Raw genomic sequence first — 17349 nt, 5'->3', positions numbered from 1 at the left:
TGTGTAGAGGTGGGGGGGGGGGTTAGCCCACGGTGTGTGTAGAGGTGGGGGTTAGCGATGGAGGTGTGGGGGGTTAGCGATGGGTGTGTGTAGAGGTGGGGGGGGGGTTAGCGATGGGTGTGTGTGTGTGGAGGTGGGGGTTAGCGATGGGTGTGTGTGTGTAGTGGTGGGGGGGGGGTTAGCGATGGGTGTGTGTGTGTGGGAGGGGGGGTTAGCAAATAGTGTGTGTGTGTGTAGAGGTGGGGGGGTGCGGGTGTGTGTGGGGGTGGGGGGTTAATGGGTGTGTGTAGAGGTGGGGGGGGGGGTTAGCGATGGGTGTGTGTAGAGGGGGTTAGCAACAGTCTTGTGCCACTTTGCCCCATTGCAATAAAAAGCCTTTTCCCTTTATACCCTTTACCCCTTTTCTTTACTACCTCTAAACACAGTTATCTGGATCTTTCTTGTCAGCTAAGGTTTTACATGCAGTTGTGTACTCAATTTAATAGAAAATACACGTCTCCCTGTATAAACCTGCTGCCATCAGCGCAGCCATCGGTGGTGTTGAATGCACTGCTCTATCGGTCATCATATAAAGGATAAGTGATTGTGAATGGATCCTGGGTCTGGTGATTTGGAAATGGCATTAATGGCAAATTAATGCCATCTTTTCCAGACAGGATTTTGCAGAGCAAATTCAAATTTGCTGACAGGCTTGTCTTTGTTCACCCAAACTAAGTAAGTAAGTGAAAATTGTGGAAATGGAGTGCAAATTCATGAGCAGAGATGGAAATATTAAAATTATATTTCTTTCAGTGTATGTAAATACAGTTGACTGTGCTTTTTGTAAGTGAAACTTCCCAATTGTTACTGGATATTGTAGATGACTCTTTTCACCTCTTTTCACCAGTGAGCGCTAACTGATTCAAATAGTGAAAAGTTTGCTAGGTGACATGAATGAGTTTGCTAGGTTGCTAAATTAGTCAGCAAAAACAACAAATAACACAAGATCTGCTGAATTCCCCCTAATCACCCATTCTATAGCCTGGCGTAGCCACACTTGAGTCTGGTAACATGCAATTTGGATTTGATTATGGAGCATGTTTCTACCTTACCTGAAAACTAGCTTGAATCCCTGTCCAAAAAATGCCTTAATGGCTGTTTTCTGTTTGTCTTTTAAAGTTATTTCACTGTCAATATCTATAAATTATAACAGTGGCAGCAATTTCATTGTAAACTAAATCAACTCAAGTGCACTCAGGTGAAATTGATGAATGCTTCACTATTGCTCATCTGTCCATCATCGTATAAAGCCCACCCAAGAAACTTGATTGGCCTGAACATATCTTAATCGCGCATACAGACCTAATGTCCCATAGATATGAGAAAGCTAGATACCGCATTGTCTGTCGAGTTCTACTTGGTGGCATACGTGAATGCGGCCCCAATATTGCTGGGGGCAAACACCTTACTGTCTATGGGCAACACTTGGGGGCAAACACCTTACTGTCTATGGGCAACACTTGGGGGCAAACACCTTACTGTCTATGGGCAACACTTGGGGGCACACACCTTACTGTCTATGGGCAACACTTGCCAGCAATCAGAGACACCCATCTGATTTCCAATCAGAGACACCTGTTTCTCCATTGGCCTCCAGTGATCGTTGGCCTCACGAAGATGGCGGTGCTATTTACGTATGTTCTGGAGCCCAATGCAGCATCTAGCTTTCATATATCTATGGAATTTCCCTCCATTACATTCTGTTGGCGGGGTAAATTCCCAGCTAAACTTTCCCCTTTCCCTTCTGTTGTTTCATTGTCTCATACTGGCAACCACAACACCCATAGATGTCCACACGTTCAGTACAGCGATCACTTGCTGAAGGAGGTGTCGTCTATGAGAAGATAGATGGGAGCAGAGAGGGGAAAAAACAAACGCTGCTTCTGACATGACCTCTTGAATGGTTTAAAATAACCCACATATGTGGTTTCATAATGTTCATGTCTTGAAATACCACGATGTAAGCACCCTTATTTCCAAACATGCTTAAGAGTAACAGCATAAAAAAGAAACAATCTTACAGGTAGCCTACATCCAGGGATGGGCACAAATACATCAAAATGTATTTCCAAATAAAATACCAAATACCCACCTTAAAAATGTATCAAAATAAACTACAAAATACAGCAGCCAAAAAATTTATCAAAAAAAAATTCAGTATTTTTGTATTTTCAAAATACGACAAAATACTTTTCTCTAAAAGCCTTTTTTGTCTATTCCTGGCACCTCACCTCACTTTTATTAGTTATTTTTCCAAAATTGCCATATAATAAAGAGCATCCTTCGAGCCTTTTGGATAACTGAAACAATATGATCATGGGGGAAAATAGTGCAAGGACATAGTGGTCATATTGTTTAATTGACTAGCACACAGGAAACACTAGGAAATAGAATAGTTGCATAGGCTACAATACAAGCAAATAGGCTATAACAGACTCACCACTATCAAGCCTAGGCTACAGCTGAGTGCAAAATCTCATCATCACTGTGTCTTTCCATTCATTTTGAAATGTTCTTGTAAGATCCTGCTCAAAAGCCAATTGCACATAGGACCTTCTGATAATATTGCAACATTGAACGTAGGCTATGTGATCGCTCGAAATGTTCTTCAAAGTACACATTTACGATTCGATGGATTCCATGGAACCAATTTTCACCTCAACGAAGGAACCAATCACAGAACGGAGGGGGGACAGCAAGACGATGATGACACACTGAAGCGGTTATGAGCTACGTACAGACGCATTTGATAGACATTCGTAGCACCCAATAAATGGCTCTGAGCATTCGTAAACCACGTCTCAAATACGAGAAAATGAATGTGTAGTTCCCAGACCCAAACTCAATGAGATGAGATCTGGCGTTAGCCAGGCTATGTGGCTAGGCAGAGGCACCAAATGTGATGGAAAGTTTAAGAGTGAACAGGACACTCGGCATGGCTTTTAGTATCTGCTCTGACAGTTCACAGACAAATTTAAAGTCAGTCCAGCAAAGGAAAATAAACTCTCTACTGAAGCAGAGGGGCTTGACCATGCAGAGGGGCTTGACCATGCAAAGGCACCACAGACAGACAGAGACAAAGATGTTGTGCTTTATAGATAGTTAGATAGATGTCATCACAGTGTTTCACAGAAAGTATTTTACAGTATTTTGAAAATACAAAAATAAACAAAACTGAAGTATTTTGATACAAAATACAAAGGCATTTTCATTATCTCAATAGTATTTTGTATTTAAAATACGTATTTTAAATACATGTATTAGAAATACTGCCCATCCCTGCCTACATCTTTTGAAAAGTATTTTTTATCACATCAGGGTTTTGTTTATGTTTGGGTTTTTTTAGCAGAAGCTTTTGTCCAAAGAAGCTTACACCAGTAAAAAAAAAACTGTCAAGGCATCTGCTAGGCTACTGTGTAGCCTAAATGAAACCAAATGTTTCCATGGTTTGTAACTGTGTCACTTCTCTAACCACAAGGTCAAATGTAAGCTCATTTCTATGGTCAAACACACAAACCTCTCTCACTCTATTAGTCTTTTTTAGGACTAGTCTTTTTATCTGAATATGTGTAGAGTGCAGAATAGGGGAAGCTATATTAATCAATGTCAAACTAGATTAACCGCAAAGTGGTACAAAATATGACCGCCGCTCAGTCCTGCACATTCTCTCCAAAAATAAATCACGCTTGTCAATTTGTCTCCATCTCCTACAGTATTCCATCCCCTACTCTTGCAACTTTTGTGTATGTAAATGAATGTGTCCATGTGTGCATTTCCTTTTGTGTATATGTGTGCTTCTCTCTCTGGGTGTGTGTGTGTGTGTGTATATGTGTCTTCTTGCCTGTATGTGTGTGTGCCCACTTGTGAGTGGGTGTGTGGGGGTAATGGTGTGTGTGTGTGTGTGTCTGCTTGTGAGTGGGTGTGTGTGTGTGTGTGTTTATATGTGTGTGTGCTGTGTCTGCTTGGATTAGACAGCTCCACTGACTGAGTCTCACAGTAAGCTCTTTGTTGGCTTCTCATCACCAAACTTGGGAGTTTGTTCATCTACATTTATTTATATAGCACCAAAGAGCTGTAAAGAACACAACAAAAAAAGACAAGACTGCACCAGAACATAATATACAGAAACATGACAAAAAGACAGTAAATCAAAAACATTTTAAAATAATTATAAGTCAGTACTAAAGGTAAATACTACTAGTAGTACTACTGTACTACTTCTACTTCTATGAGGCTATCTACTACTAACTATTACTTCTAATAATAGCAATAGCTTAAAAAATTAAGGAAAATAAGAAGTAGAAAAAAAGCAAAAGTAAGAAGATAACAGGGACAATTATTACGCTAAAGTTTAAATAAAAGATTAAAGTATAATTTTTATACTTTAACAACCTTATGGTAATGATTACATCTTGATTAGTCATAGTCACATAGTTTGTCAAATTGATATGCTAAGCCTTTCATGGCATATATAGGCACAATTAGGCTACAGCCACACCATTAGGGGGCAGTACAAGACAACATAGGACAGAGCAAGAGATACACTGGGTTGAATGGAAATATCAACAATTTAAGTGAGATATTTGTAATATCCATGATTAAATGCCATTGATATGGAATGTGAGCCATTTGTAGAAGAAAGAGTTATTTGTCATTTGACACTATTTTAAACCTGTATAGATGCAGTGGAATGACAGATATTAAGGTCCCAAAGACAATCAACTTTAATATGGCAAAATAAGAAGCAATAATTTTTATATTTTTATATATTTGACATACACAAATTTAACCAAGATGCTTAGAAAAAAATAAATATATACATGCAAGGTGAACAATATGTTGGTTTACTGACATCTCTGTCATTCAAAGATTCATTCATTCTGTAATTCCAGCAAAACGTTGTTAATATTAGAGTTAATATTAATATTCTCCAACAGTTACACTGTTACACACCAGTGTGTGCTCCTCCTAAATGTGTTATTCATCATTTAAAGATCAAAAAAGGTCACACTCCAAAACTTTAGTTTTCTTTTTAATATTTCCTGTTGCATGCTGATTCCAACAGTGTTGCATTTGGAAGCACACCTGCTGTATAAGAAGAGGGAGAACACAGCATTTTGAGCTTATTCATTTAAAGACCCAGCACAGTGTACAAAAATAGTTTTTTTCTTCTTTTTTTTAACAAAAAGACAGAACTAGAACCTGGTGTGCCTGATGAAAATGGACACAAATGTGAACTGGATGAAAATAACGGACCATACCTTTAAGGACGTTTAATTGTATGATAAGTTGTCTCTGCCTCACGTATGCGAGTTGGTTGGTCACTCAGTCGCCTTGCGTTTCTTAATGTTTGCTCATTATCAATGTGGGCATATGTCACATCTGAGGACTTGGCCTGCAAACAAATGCATGAATGGTGGAATGGATTTGAAAGAAGAACAAATAAAAAAATCATTCAACTATAACATGTAGAGTAGTTGTCTAGAAGAGGGACCCCACCTGTATATTTGGTGAAGTACCACGTCTGGTAGTTGAAGCGGCTGAAGCTAAAAACAGAGGTGATTTTAGTCTGTTATTTTAGCGCAATTGTGTACACTTTGTTTCTGCTAAAAATAAAACATTAATTCTTCTGATCAGGATAACAGTTAACAGTTGACGTCACATTAGTGGATTTGTTGATGGAGGTTCTTATTATAGAGTCCTTTAGATAAAGATGACATACTCTTAACACAGCTATACGTTAGATAAAGACGACATACTCTTAACACAGCTATACGTTAGTGTGGCCAGATGACATACTCTTAACACAGCTATACGTTAGTGTGGCCAGACGACATACTCTTAACACAGCTATACGTTAGCGTGGCCAGACAACATACTCTTAACACAGCTATACGTTAGTGTGGCCAGATGACATACTCTTAACACAGCTATACGTTAGATAAAGACGACATACTCTTAACACAGCTATACGTTAGAAAAAGACGACATACTCTTCACACAGCTATACGTTAGTGTGGCCAGACGACATACTCTTAACACAGCTATACGTTAGATAAAGACGACATACTCTTAACACAGCTATACGTTAGCGTGGCCAGACAACATACTCTTAACACAGCTATACGTTAGTGTGGCCAGATGACATACTCTTAACACAGCTATACGTTAGCGTGGCCAGACAACATACTCTTAACACAGCTATACGTTAGCGTGGCCAGACAACATACTCTTAACACAGCTATACGTTAGTGTGGCCAGACAACATACTCTTAACACAGCTATACGTTAGATAAAGATGACATACTCTTAACACAGCTATACGTTAGATAAAGACGACATACTCTTAACACAGCTATACGGTAGATAAAGACGACATACGTTAGATAAAGACGACATACTCTTAACACAGCTATACGTTAGATAAAGACGACATACTCTTAACACAGCTATACGTTAGATAAAGACGACATACTCTTAACACTCTTGACACAGCTATATGTCACTGTGGTCATTTCTTTGTGCTGCCATTTCTGCTGGTTTCTTCCTGGTGTTCCCTCTGCTCTCCTCATCTGGGTGAAGTCCAGGTGGAAATATGTCAAAGCTTGCTGAGCATCAGCCTGACATGACACAGACTGGCACATGCTGCAGCAAAACTACAAGCACACAAAAGCAAATGGACAAATAGTCAGACACTCAAACAAAGACACATGCACACACACACTCTTTCTTGCTCTCTCTCTATCCCTTGGTCTTACACACACACTCACAGAAACACACAGTATGCTTGCAGAAGTACTTACTTGTGCTGTAGCTGTGCTGTTGATGTCTGAAGAAGAATCTGAAACAGAGATGTGATGTGCCCATCATTCTCTCAATCTGTGCCACTGGGACACGACATACATGTAGATAGATAGATAGATACTTTATTGATCCCCAGGGGAAATTCATGTACACATATGTACACCGTGCTACATACACTTCCTCTTATAATCACAGCTCAATAATGTCTGTGAATGAAACAACATTGAGAGGCATGTGACTACCTGCACTTTTGCGCAGGTGAAGCACCCAGTGGCTGATGAGTAAACTGACGGCGCACACACACACTACGCTAAGAGCCCCAGCTGAGTAAATGACCAGTTGGCACCACTCCACAGGACCTGCCGTCAGGTGATCTCTCAGCAGGTCTAGTGAAGTGATGTGGCTCCTCTCTACGACATGGAGTCCCACCTGCACCTCACACCACCATTCCTCTAAGACGTCTGGTGCAATGTAGTTGGTGTTTTTGCTGGTGGTGATATTGATCCTTAGCTTGCTTGTCACACTGAACCTGTTTTGGAAGCAGATGCACATAATGATGAAGAGTTCAGTTGTTAAGCCCCCTTATGCAATATGACCTGCAGTAATTCATTTAGGGCACACAGTGATTCATTGATTATTGAATTAGTTCAATTAGAATTAGTTGTGCTATCCAACATGACAGTCTCGCCTTTTTTGCTTTTGTAGTAGCCTACATGTGAATGCACCTGGTATTTGTGTGTGTGTGTGTGTGTGTGTGTGTGTGTCTGTGTATAGGAATATTGGAAAAGAAATATTTCCACTAATCAAAAACAAAATCAAACCGCAACATAGTCCTTCCTTAAGACCTACTTAATGTCCAGAAATATGATGATGGGAACTGAAAATGAACTTTAAACCCTTGATAGTTTAACTTGTAGACTCTTCAATAAATATCACTATACAACACCTGATTTGTTTAGATAAATTACTAATAACAATTATAATAATAACTGTGCTCTGCTAACTGTGCCGAGTTACAAATTCTGAATCTGCCTTGATAATTATTCTACTTTATCTTTTATTACTTTTTTTTACTACTTTTGCCTTTGTTTTTTGCTTACTAATTATCCTTTATTTTTTAATTATTTTACCTTGTGTTTTAGGTTTTCTTTTTATTATGATCTTTACCTTTTAACTATTCTTTGACTATATTGCCTTTCTATGCTTTTTATTTGTTATTATTGTTTGGTTTTGTTTATGTAAAGGACATTGAATGACCTCTGTGTATGAAATGCGCTATATAAATAAACCTGACTTGACTTGACTAATAATAAGAATATTTATTTGTATAGCTCCTTTCATACACAGAATGCAGCTCGAATTGCTTTACATTTGGAGCATTCAACACAATAGAGAAAAAAATAATACTACAAACACACAAAACAATTAATAAAACATCAGAGATTCAGAATTAGCTAAAAATGAGAATTCACATATGAATTCACACATGTAACATAATGTGAAGAGGTGAAGAGAATGTACAAGTATGATTTCAAGTCTTCTTTAAAGATGTTTACAGAATTTGCCTGTTTGATGTACAGAGACTGGGTGTTCCATAGCTTTGGTGGATAATGGAAAAGTCAAGTCTAGTCATTATTTGTATAGCGCATTTAACATGCAACCCAAAGTGCTCCACATACAAAACACTGACGCATAACAAAAGACAAAAGATGCCGGACGGAGCGGCATAGTCGCCAGCGTACCAAGACAGACAACAAACAAAATTAACAAATAATAAAATAAATAAATAATACAAATGTAAAAAAGCAGCTGCTCCGCTTTGCGTAAACAAACCAGGAATTTGACTCTGGTTATTCTTTCCTCTCAAAGTACAACACTCCCTTAACATATAAGAATAAGAAATAAAAAACAGAAAATAATAAAAACAGAACAGTAAGAATAGAATGTAGGGCAGTAGAATATGGATATGTATTAAGTTTAAATACAGTATGTACATTTGCAATAAATGCACTTATAAATTGAAATTATCGAATGTGTCGAAAACAACACTTGTGTTGTTTTAACACATCTCTGTGTCCAGATAGGGACAACACAGTCTGTGTTGTTTCCTTTTTTTATTGGCTACACAATAAGTGTTGAAAATAACACAACTTGCATTTTTTTAACACATTTCTGTGTCCAGATAGCGACAACAGATTCGTTTTAAGAGTGTGGGGATGTCCGCCTCCTTGTTGTCCTGTCAAGGTTGCCATGGGCGTGGACACCTCAGGCACAGGCAAGATAGAGGGTAGGAATAGTACAATATCAGTATAGACTGAGATTTAGATTGAAATATGAATATAGTGCAGGCAGTTCAGTGCAATGATAATGTATTAGGCTGTGTTGGCAATAGTGTTGATTGACTTTGATTGTTGTCAGAGAATCCAGTATTTTAATTTAGGGACCGTTCGTTATTTATAAACGGGGTCACCGGAGGAAAATAGGGGAGGGTCATGTCTTTTTATTCTTTGTTGAGGGGAGGGTCACCTAACTTTTTTTTGTCTAGGAGGGGGGGTCACCCATCTTTTGTATTAATGAAAACAGCAAAAAATCAAAGTGGCTTGTTTGATTGTTGATTTCTGTCGCCATATAACGTTCTCTCTCGTTCCATAGCTCTGTCAACATTGAACAATGAAAATAAGGGAGATTTCCCGGGTTTCTCACACAAAATACGGAAAATGTCACCATCCGTCCCCATTAACGTTGGAAGGGTTGGAGCAACAAAGTAGTCTACTTTATTCACGCCTAACAGCCTATATCCATTTGGTCAACTTTATCCAGCCCTAAAAAAGCTAACTTTTGTTTACTTGTAGTTTACCGTGTAGCCTAGCCTAACTTTGAACAGTGTGCATGCTTATAAAACATACTTGTGCTTCATTCATCCACATATCCAGCTCCTAACGTTTTGACAAGCATTTCTACCAATTGACCTTGTTGCCCATCTCTAGCTTTGCTGTCTCCATCCTTTCTGTTTTTGTTGTTTGCAAAAAAATATATACAGTAGTAGGCCCTATTTCTTGGTAACCAGCAACAAGTGCAATTTGTTAATCGCTGTCATTCTCTCTCCTGCCAACAAAAATGTGTTACGTTCCAAGTAGCAGTGCGTAATTCTGCTTCATAAAGCAGAATACAGAATACAAATACATTGGTCATATAAATAGCCAGTTTATGGTCTACAGTGTAGGCTAGAGTTGGTAAGTTATGGTAGGCCAACTTGGAGTGAATATACAGGGGGATTTCTTTGGCTCTTAGCCTGGCAGGTGCGCACGTAGACATAGCCTACCACCGAACACTGCAAGCGCCAATGAATCGTGCTCTCACGACAACCACGTCGTTAACTTAAATAGGCCTACTGTAGGTTAACATCACTCTGAGTTCGCATTCAAGCAAGCAAAACGATGATTTGAATACATCTGTTTCACTGGAAGGGCAAGGGGTAACAACAGGACAACACAGAGACAGGCCAGAATGCAGGACTAATGTTATGAGAGTATTACAGTAATATGGGATATTCTACGGGAAAATATTAAAACGGCAAGACAGCGGGGATAAGTTAAAATGATAGGCCTAAACCCGGAAAAAGTTAGCATGTTAGGTATTTTTCGGTCCCTGTGATTATTTGTGAAATTGTGCAAACGGCCTTTTCAAGTCATTAGAGAAGGAAGGAGTGTAGCAAGCTCCCAAATTGACGCTCGTCTGAGAAATTGAGTTTTGGATAATGTTCAGCTTCGGCAGCTTCCCAATGACTGAGGAAGCCTAGAGACGAGTCCATAGCAACAAGTTCATGTGTTGAATTTGTTATTACCCAGTGTGCTTTGTTGAATGGTCTCAATGTTTTATTGTTTTATTTCATGTGACGACTTACTAGAGGAGTAAATTATTTCAAGTAGGCTAATGCAGTTGCAGGAAGTGTGCATTTAGTTTCCATGCTTATTGTGTTTCCATAACAATATTAGTGAGTAAATCTACTGAAATGGTCACCATCTTGGTGAAGTGTGATGTGTAAGATCAGAAAGCAGAGGGTGAGTTTCGAACCAATGCTATAGTCGATGTGCTTTCACAGTGCTCTATATCGTGGGTGGTAATTATCGACAATTGGCCGGAGGGTCATGTCTTTTATTATAGGCCTAAAGCAAATTATTTACAAATTGTAACATTAAATGGACGAATGCTGAAAATATGGGTACATTGTGTCAGGCACATATAGCCTTTTACACTCACTTCTAAAATATGAACGTTGTAGTCTAAATTTGTAGCCTACATTAGCTGTAACTGGTTTTACACGTTTCCTACATTTACAGATTTGCATTTAATTAGCATATAGGCTATGGCATATATGCGCATTCATCCTAACATTATCCATAAACATAAACAGTATTTTTGCAGCACTAAAACTTACACTTCTTTCGAGCCTGTGGACTCCCACGCAGCCCTACGCCCAGTCACCTCTGCTCCGCCAGAGGATCGCCAGACAATATTGATCTCTGGAGAGCTGACACCAGTGACCAGGCAGCGCAGCTCCACCTGCGTCAAAGGCTCGCTTCTGCGCAACGGATGTTCCAGTACAGCGCTATCACTCAGCAAAATAACCTGGCTTCTGTTGGTCCAGACCTTCTCCTCTGCAAAATAACAGTAGTAATAATAACACATTATTATTATTATTATTATTATTATTATTATTATTGTTATTATTAGTAGTAGTAGTACTACTACTAATAATAATAATAATAACAATAAACGGAACCGCGAATTACTTTCCACTCGTAGGCTAGATGGTAGCCTTGCCTACTTTTGCGAAAAGTAATCTGAATGGTCGGGGTGAGAACACGAAATTTACCTACAAGCAGCGATGTTCCCTCGCCAACAATTGGAAATAGCCGGCGTGCCACATTCCACAGTAGTAACGGCCGGCATCAACCATTTCAGTCTGAAATATATTCAATTCAACCATGGCTGGGTCCTGAGAATGACTTTGAGAAAAACGACTGCGTTTCTCGCTTTCTGTGTGAACGGTTTCCAGAGAACCGTTCATTGTGACTCTCGCCCAACAATTCATTAGGCACTGGTTTTTGGCCGAGTACCGGCACGAGATGGAGACATTGTCGCCAAGCTCAGAAAAGATCTGTGGGTTGACATCTGCAAAGAAAGAGAAAAAAGGAAATAGAAGCACAACCAGGTTAGAATACAGCTGACAAAATGGCAAATGAATATCTGAGATGCACAAAAACTGATTCATAAAACTAACAGGCAGTTTTGTAGGCTGTGCTGTAGCCTAGCCATAGAGGTAGCGTGTCACAGAGGTATTTTACATTTAGCCTACTTACATACAAGTAAAACATAAAGTAAAACAAGGGGAAACCAATACATCGTGGCACAACAAAAGACGAACATTGCTGAACATGCAGGCCGAGTGCAATGACCGACCCACATAAAAGTTTGTGAGGTTGTGTTCCTGCGCATGACTTTATGACCTCCTTTCCTTTATGGAACAACACTAATCTAACCTCCTTGTCAGCAAAATCTGTTTCGGTAAATACGGCGTAGACCACAAAACGTGCAAGGGCTCCTTTAGGACCGAATCACTGTTTGACCACAATATAGGCCACTATGTGCTCTATAGTCATCTTATGATGTAACATGCAGCGTTTGCTGTTTTACAAGTGATCCTAATTTTAGACGCATTCTACACAATGTTCTATGGCTTACTTTTATATTAAGCAATCATTTAAGAAACAGATAAAACATTCATTTCAGTTGAAGGTGATGTCAAGACAACGTGCTGCTAAACTAAAAGGTGAAGATGTTTTTCACAAACCATCCAGCCTGAAGCCAACTGTTATGGGTATTCCTAAATTAGTCAAACGATTGTGGCATGGGAATTGAATAAAAGTTGATTGGTTTATAACAGACAAAACCCCCCCATCAATATGCACAAGCCTCTATGGTGCAAGGTTTGTTGAGTTAAAATATGGAAATGCTTCTCTTTACAGTTTAAGGTCTTTATGCAAGTTTGGGGTCCTGAAATATTGTTCCCAAACACATGCATATTACTATATTATTTATTTCAGTTTATGTAGCCTATTGCTATGATTTGTTTAGAAATGATCAATACGTAATTATCCTTTGTGATTTTTGTATGGGACTACGTTTTTATTGAAACACATTGAAAGCTAGGCCTACTCCACTTGTTCATAGCCTACGTTTTCTAATGATAAAGAAGATTATGATGCTCATTTTAGCGGTAGCCTACAGTTTGGAGAACTAGGACAGTCTGCAACCGGAAACGTTGATGGTGTGATAAGAAAAAAATCATGACGTGTTGAGGTACTATAGGGGCAGAGACAGACAACATCTGCTTAATGAAGAAATCGTATTTATTTTCAGCAATCAGTGTTAGGCTACATTTTCGATAGGCCTGGATATAAGGCAAATAAACAACATTAATAACAACAACAATAATAATAATGATAATATAATAAAAACAACAACAATAATATGGCCTATATTAAGGTGAAAGTTGCCGAAAGGCTGCCTTTTAACCATCTCTTTCAAGCCTACGTTGGCGGATCCTCCAGGCCGAAAGCACAGTCAGCACCATTGTGAGCAGAATCAGAACACAAGCCAGTGTGATCAGAAAGTAGGTGAAAACGCACACAGACGCACCTGTGGAAACCAGGAGAAATATTTGTATGAAACAACATTTCCAAAATGCACCAAATGCAAGGGTTTCACACCAAAAACAAAAACGTGGATGCTATTAATTTATTCTAAGGGAAATTTAGTAGGGGGTATTTCATAAAACTGACCTTTGGACATGTCAATTGTACCGGTTTTGATCATGTTTGTAGTGTGATTGTGGCTAGAAAGACAGGTCAAAGAGAACGACTTGTCTGAGCTCAATGTAACCACAGACCATCGTGTGAAGCGACCGTCCGCATCTATTCCTCCACTTCCAACTCCTTTCATTTTTCTCACATGTCCATTTTCTGTTATTTCCCAGTAAGGGTTACTCCAGTCAGCGCGCGCTCCCACTATCTCACACTGGAAAACGTGCGTCTTGGCGATTCCGGACCCATAGAACAGACGAATAAGCGGAGTGTGATCTGAAAAGACATGCGACGGAAATATTAAGCCACTTGACGATTACAATGTTCATGCATCTGAAAGTCTTTTATTTAAAACCACCATACCTGTGACAGCTAAGTTCACGTATGAAGTGCCTAAAAAAGCCTTGGTCTTTATCGCCCTAGATACTGCGAAATAACTCCCGGAATCTGTCACAAGTGTGTTGTAGATCGTCATAAATCCTATACCGTCTGACATGCCCACCGTGTAATGTAATTTGTTCTCACACGAAGCAGAATGAATCATTTCAATTTCTCCACTGAGTTTCTGTCGGTACCAGGTGAACGTCGAGCTCCCAGAGGCTTTAACATGAGTATTAAGTGTCACGTTATGTCCTATCCGCCCAAAAATGATTGGGGAAGGATTGTGCCACCCAACAGCAAACACTGTAGGAGTAGACAAACACTATTATTATTATTTCATACAAAATACAGGTTCCCTGCAAAGGCATAATACGAAAATACCGCATAGCCTATTAGTTTATATCAAATTCACTTACCACTGGCGGTGCTTATAATTAAAATGATGAGCGTATCCACTGAGAGCATGTTCTCAAATGAACATGCATAGCCACACCGACACATTCATGCGCGCTCTCTTTCTCTCACTCATATTTTAAGGGGGCAGAAGTCTGACGCGCGTCGAGAGACGCCAAAGTTTAGAGCCTTATCATTTTTTTTTGAGCGTCAAGTCCGGGAGCTTATCTATTAAATAGTAGGCCTACACTCATATTATTATAATGCGCTTATTGTAGTCTAGCCTACTAAATGATGCGCTCCCCATAAGATACATAATTTAACGCTCCTTTTATTAAATCATGCCTCCCTATTACTAAAACATGCGCTCATTTGACTAAAAGCAGGAGAAAAACATCTGGAAGCAAAGATCTCCTCTCTTGCTGCAATGACAGGTGGTCATAGGCATTCATTTAACATTCATTTTCGTGTTTAATTAATTTAGTTTATCCTATGACAAAATGGCATAGCCTAATTGAGATTAGGCTAAATAATGTTTTATCTGGATTTCTATATGTCCATATCGTGATTCTCACAATTCTGTATGGTTGTGCGTGGGCCCTACCACAACATTCATTCCTGCCGGCGTCCCTGATGTTCCTTAGAGCAATGTATATGGCAAAAATGGATAGCCTATTTTCCCCTCCTTCCTTTTTAAAATTAATAGATGCTAAAAACAGCTGGGGAAGGAGCAAACAGGTGGCCAATCCCAGATTTCAAACTAATGAGAGAACATATCACCTGTTTAGCCTAATGTCATGATCCAGCTCAAATAATAGGCCTATCACATACGCTAACACGGGACGTAAATTAAGCTACATTTTAAGGCCACTTGTATACAATTGATTTTGATACTTTTGATTATAGGCTTAAAGCAAATTATTTACAAATTGTAACATTAAATGGACGAATGCTGAAAATATGGGTACATTGTGTCAGGCACATATAGCCTTTTACACTCACTTCTAAAATATGAACGTTGTAGTCTAAATTTGTAGCCTACATTAGCTGTAACTGGTTTTACACGTTTCCTACATTTACAGATTTGCATTTAATTAGCATATAGGCTATGGCATATATGCGCATTCATCCTAACATTATCCATAAACATAAACAGTATTTTTGCAGCACTAAAACTTACACTTCTTTCGAGCCTGTGGACTCCCACGCAGCCCTACGCCCAGTCACCTCTGCTCCGCCAGAGGATCGCCAGACAATATTGATCTCTGGAGAGCTGACACCAGTGACCAGGCAGCGCAGCTCCACCTGCGTCAAAGGCTCGCTTCTGCGCAACGGATGTTCCAGTACAGCGCTATCACTCAGCAAAATAACCTGGCTTCTGTTGGTCCAGACCTTCTCCTCTGCAAAATAACAGTAGTAATAATAACACATTATTATTATTATTATTATTATTATTATTATTATTGTTATTATTAGTAGTAGTAGTACTACTACTAATAATAATAATAATAACAATAAACGGAACCGCGAATTACTTTCCACTCGTAGGCTAGATGGTAGCCTTGCCTACTTTTGCGAAAGTAATCTGAATGGTCGGGGTGAGAACACGAAATTTACCTACAAGCAGCGATGTTCCCTCGCCAACAAATTGGAAATAGCCGGCGTGCCACATTCCACAGTAGTAACGGCCGGCATCAACCATTTCAGTCTGAAATATATTCAATTCAACCATGGCTGGGTCCTGAGAATGACTTTGAGAAAAACGACTGCGTTTCTCGCTTTCTGTGTGAACGGTTTCCAGAGAACCGTTCATTGTGACTCTCGCCCAACAATTCATTAGGCACTGGTTTTTGGCCGAGTACCGGCACGAGATGGAGACATTGTCGCCAAGCTCAGAAAAGATCTGTGGGTTGACATCTGCAAAGAAAGAGAAAAAGGAAATAGAAGCACAACCAGGTTAGAATACAGCTGACAAAATGGCAAATGAATATCTGAGATGCACAAAACTGATTCATAAAACTAACAGGCAGTTTTGTAGGCTGTGCTGTAGCCTAGCCATAGAGGTAGCGTGTCACAGAGGTATTTTACATTTAGCCTACTTACATACAAGTAAAACATAAAGTAAAACAAGGGGAAACCAATACATCGTGGCACAAAAAAAAGACGAACATTGCTGAACATGCAGGCCGAGTGCAATGACCGACCCACATAAAAGTTTGTGAGGTTGTGTTCCTGCGCATGACTTTATGACCTCCTTTCCTTTATGGAACAACACTAATCTAACCTCCTTGTCAGCAAAATCTGTTTCGGTAAATACGGCGTAGACCACAAAACGTGCAAGGGCTCCTTTAGGACCGAATCACTGTTTGACCACAATATAGGCCACTATGTGCTCTATAGTCATCTTATGATGTAACATGCAGCGTTTGCTGTTTTACAAGTGATCCTAATTTTAGACGCATTCTACACAATGTTCTATGGCTTACTTTTTATATTAAGCAATCATTTAAGAAACAGATAAAACATTCATTTCAGTTGAAGGTGATGTCAAGACAACGTGCTGCTAAACTAAAAGGTGAAGATGTTTTTCACAAACCATCCAGCCTGAAGCCAACTGTTATGGGTATTCCTAAATTAGTCAAACGATTGTGGCATGGGAATTGAATAAAAGTTGATTGGTTTATAACAGACAAAACCCCCCCATCAATATGCACAAGCCTCTATGGTGCAAGGTTTGTTGAGTTAAAATATGGAAATGCTTCTCTTTACAGTTTAAGGTCTTTATGCAAGTTTGGGGTCCTGAAATATTGTTCCCAAACACATGCATATTACTATATTATTTATTTCAGTTTATGTAGCCTATTGC

General features: G+C 39.2%; 1 protein-coding gene across 5 annotated transcripts; it reads right to left on the bottom strand.

Moving 5' to 3' along the window:
• Nucleotides 1–13242: 13242 nt before the first annotated feature.
• LOC125306162 lies at nucleotides 13243–16628 on the bottom strand. 5 transcript variants are annotated; one of them, XR_007195510.1, is made up of 5 exons: nucleotides 16105–16628; nucleotides 15664–15883; nucleotides 14073–14393; nucleotides 13689–13985; nucleotides 13243–13545 (listed from the first exon to the last, which is right to left on the bottom strand). XR_007195510.1 is itself a non-coding variant. In XM_048261360.1 (4 exons), the coding sequence occupies exons 1-4, from the start codon at nucleotides 14589–14591 to the stop codon at nucleotides 13418–13420; spliced, it is 831 nt and encodes a 276-aa protein (XP_048117317.1). In that variant the 5' UTR covers nucleotides 14592–15641; the 3' UTR covers nucleotides 13243–13417. The 5 variants fall into 5 exon arrangements, 3 of the variants coding, with proteins under 3 accessions (XP_048117317.1, XP_048117319.1, XP_048117318.1); XR_007195509.1 differs by lacking the exon at nucleotides 14073–14393 and having other exon boundaries at nucleotides 16101–16400; nucleotides 16508–16628; XM_048261360.1 differs by lacking the exons at nucleotides 15664–15883; nucleotides 16105–16628 and adding an exon at nucleotides 14507–15641.
• Between the last annotated feature and the right edge of the window lie 721 nt (nucleotides 16629–17349).

The sequence above is a fragment of the Alosa alosa genome, chromosome 13 (genome assembly GCF_017589495.1).
Source record: "Alosa alosa isolate M-15738 ecotype Scorff River chromosome 13, AALO_Geno_1.1, whole genome shotgun sequence".
Classification (NCBI taxonomy): Eukaryota; Metazoa; Chordata; class Actinopteri; order Clupeiformes; family Clupeidae; genus Alosa; species Alosa alosa.
The sequence above is the reverse complement of the archived record's forward strand: the minus strand, read 5'-3'. Positions and strand labels throughout refer to the sequence as shown.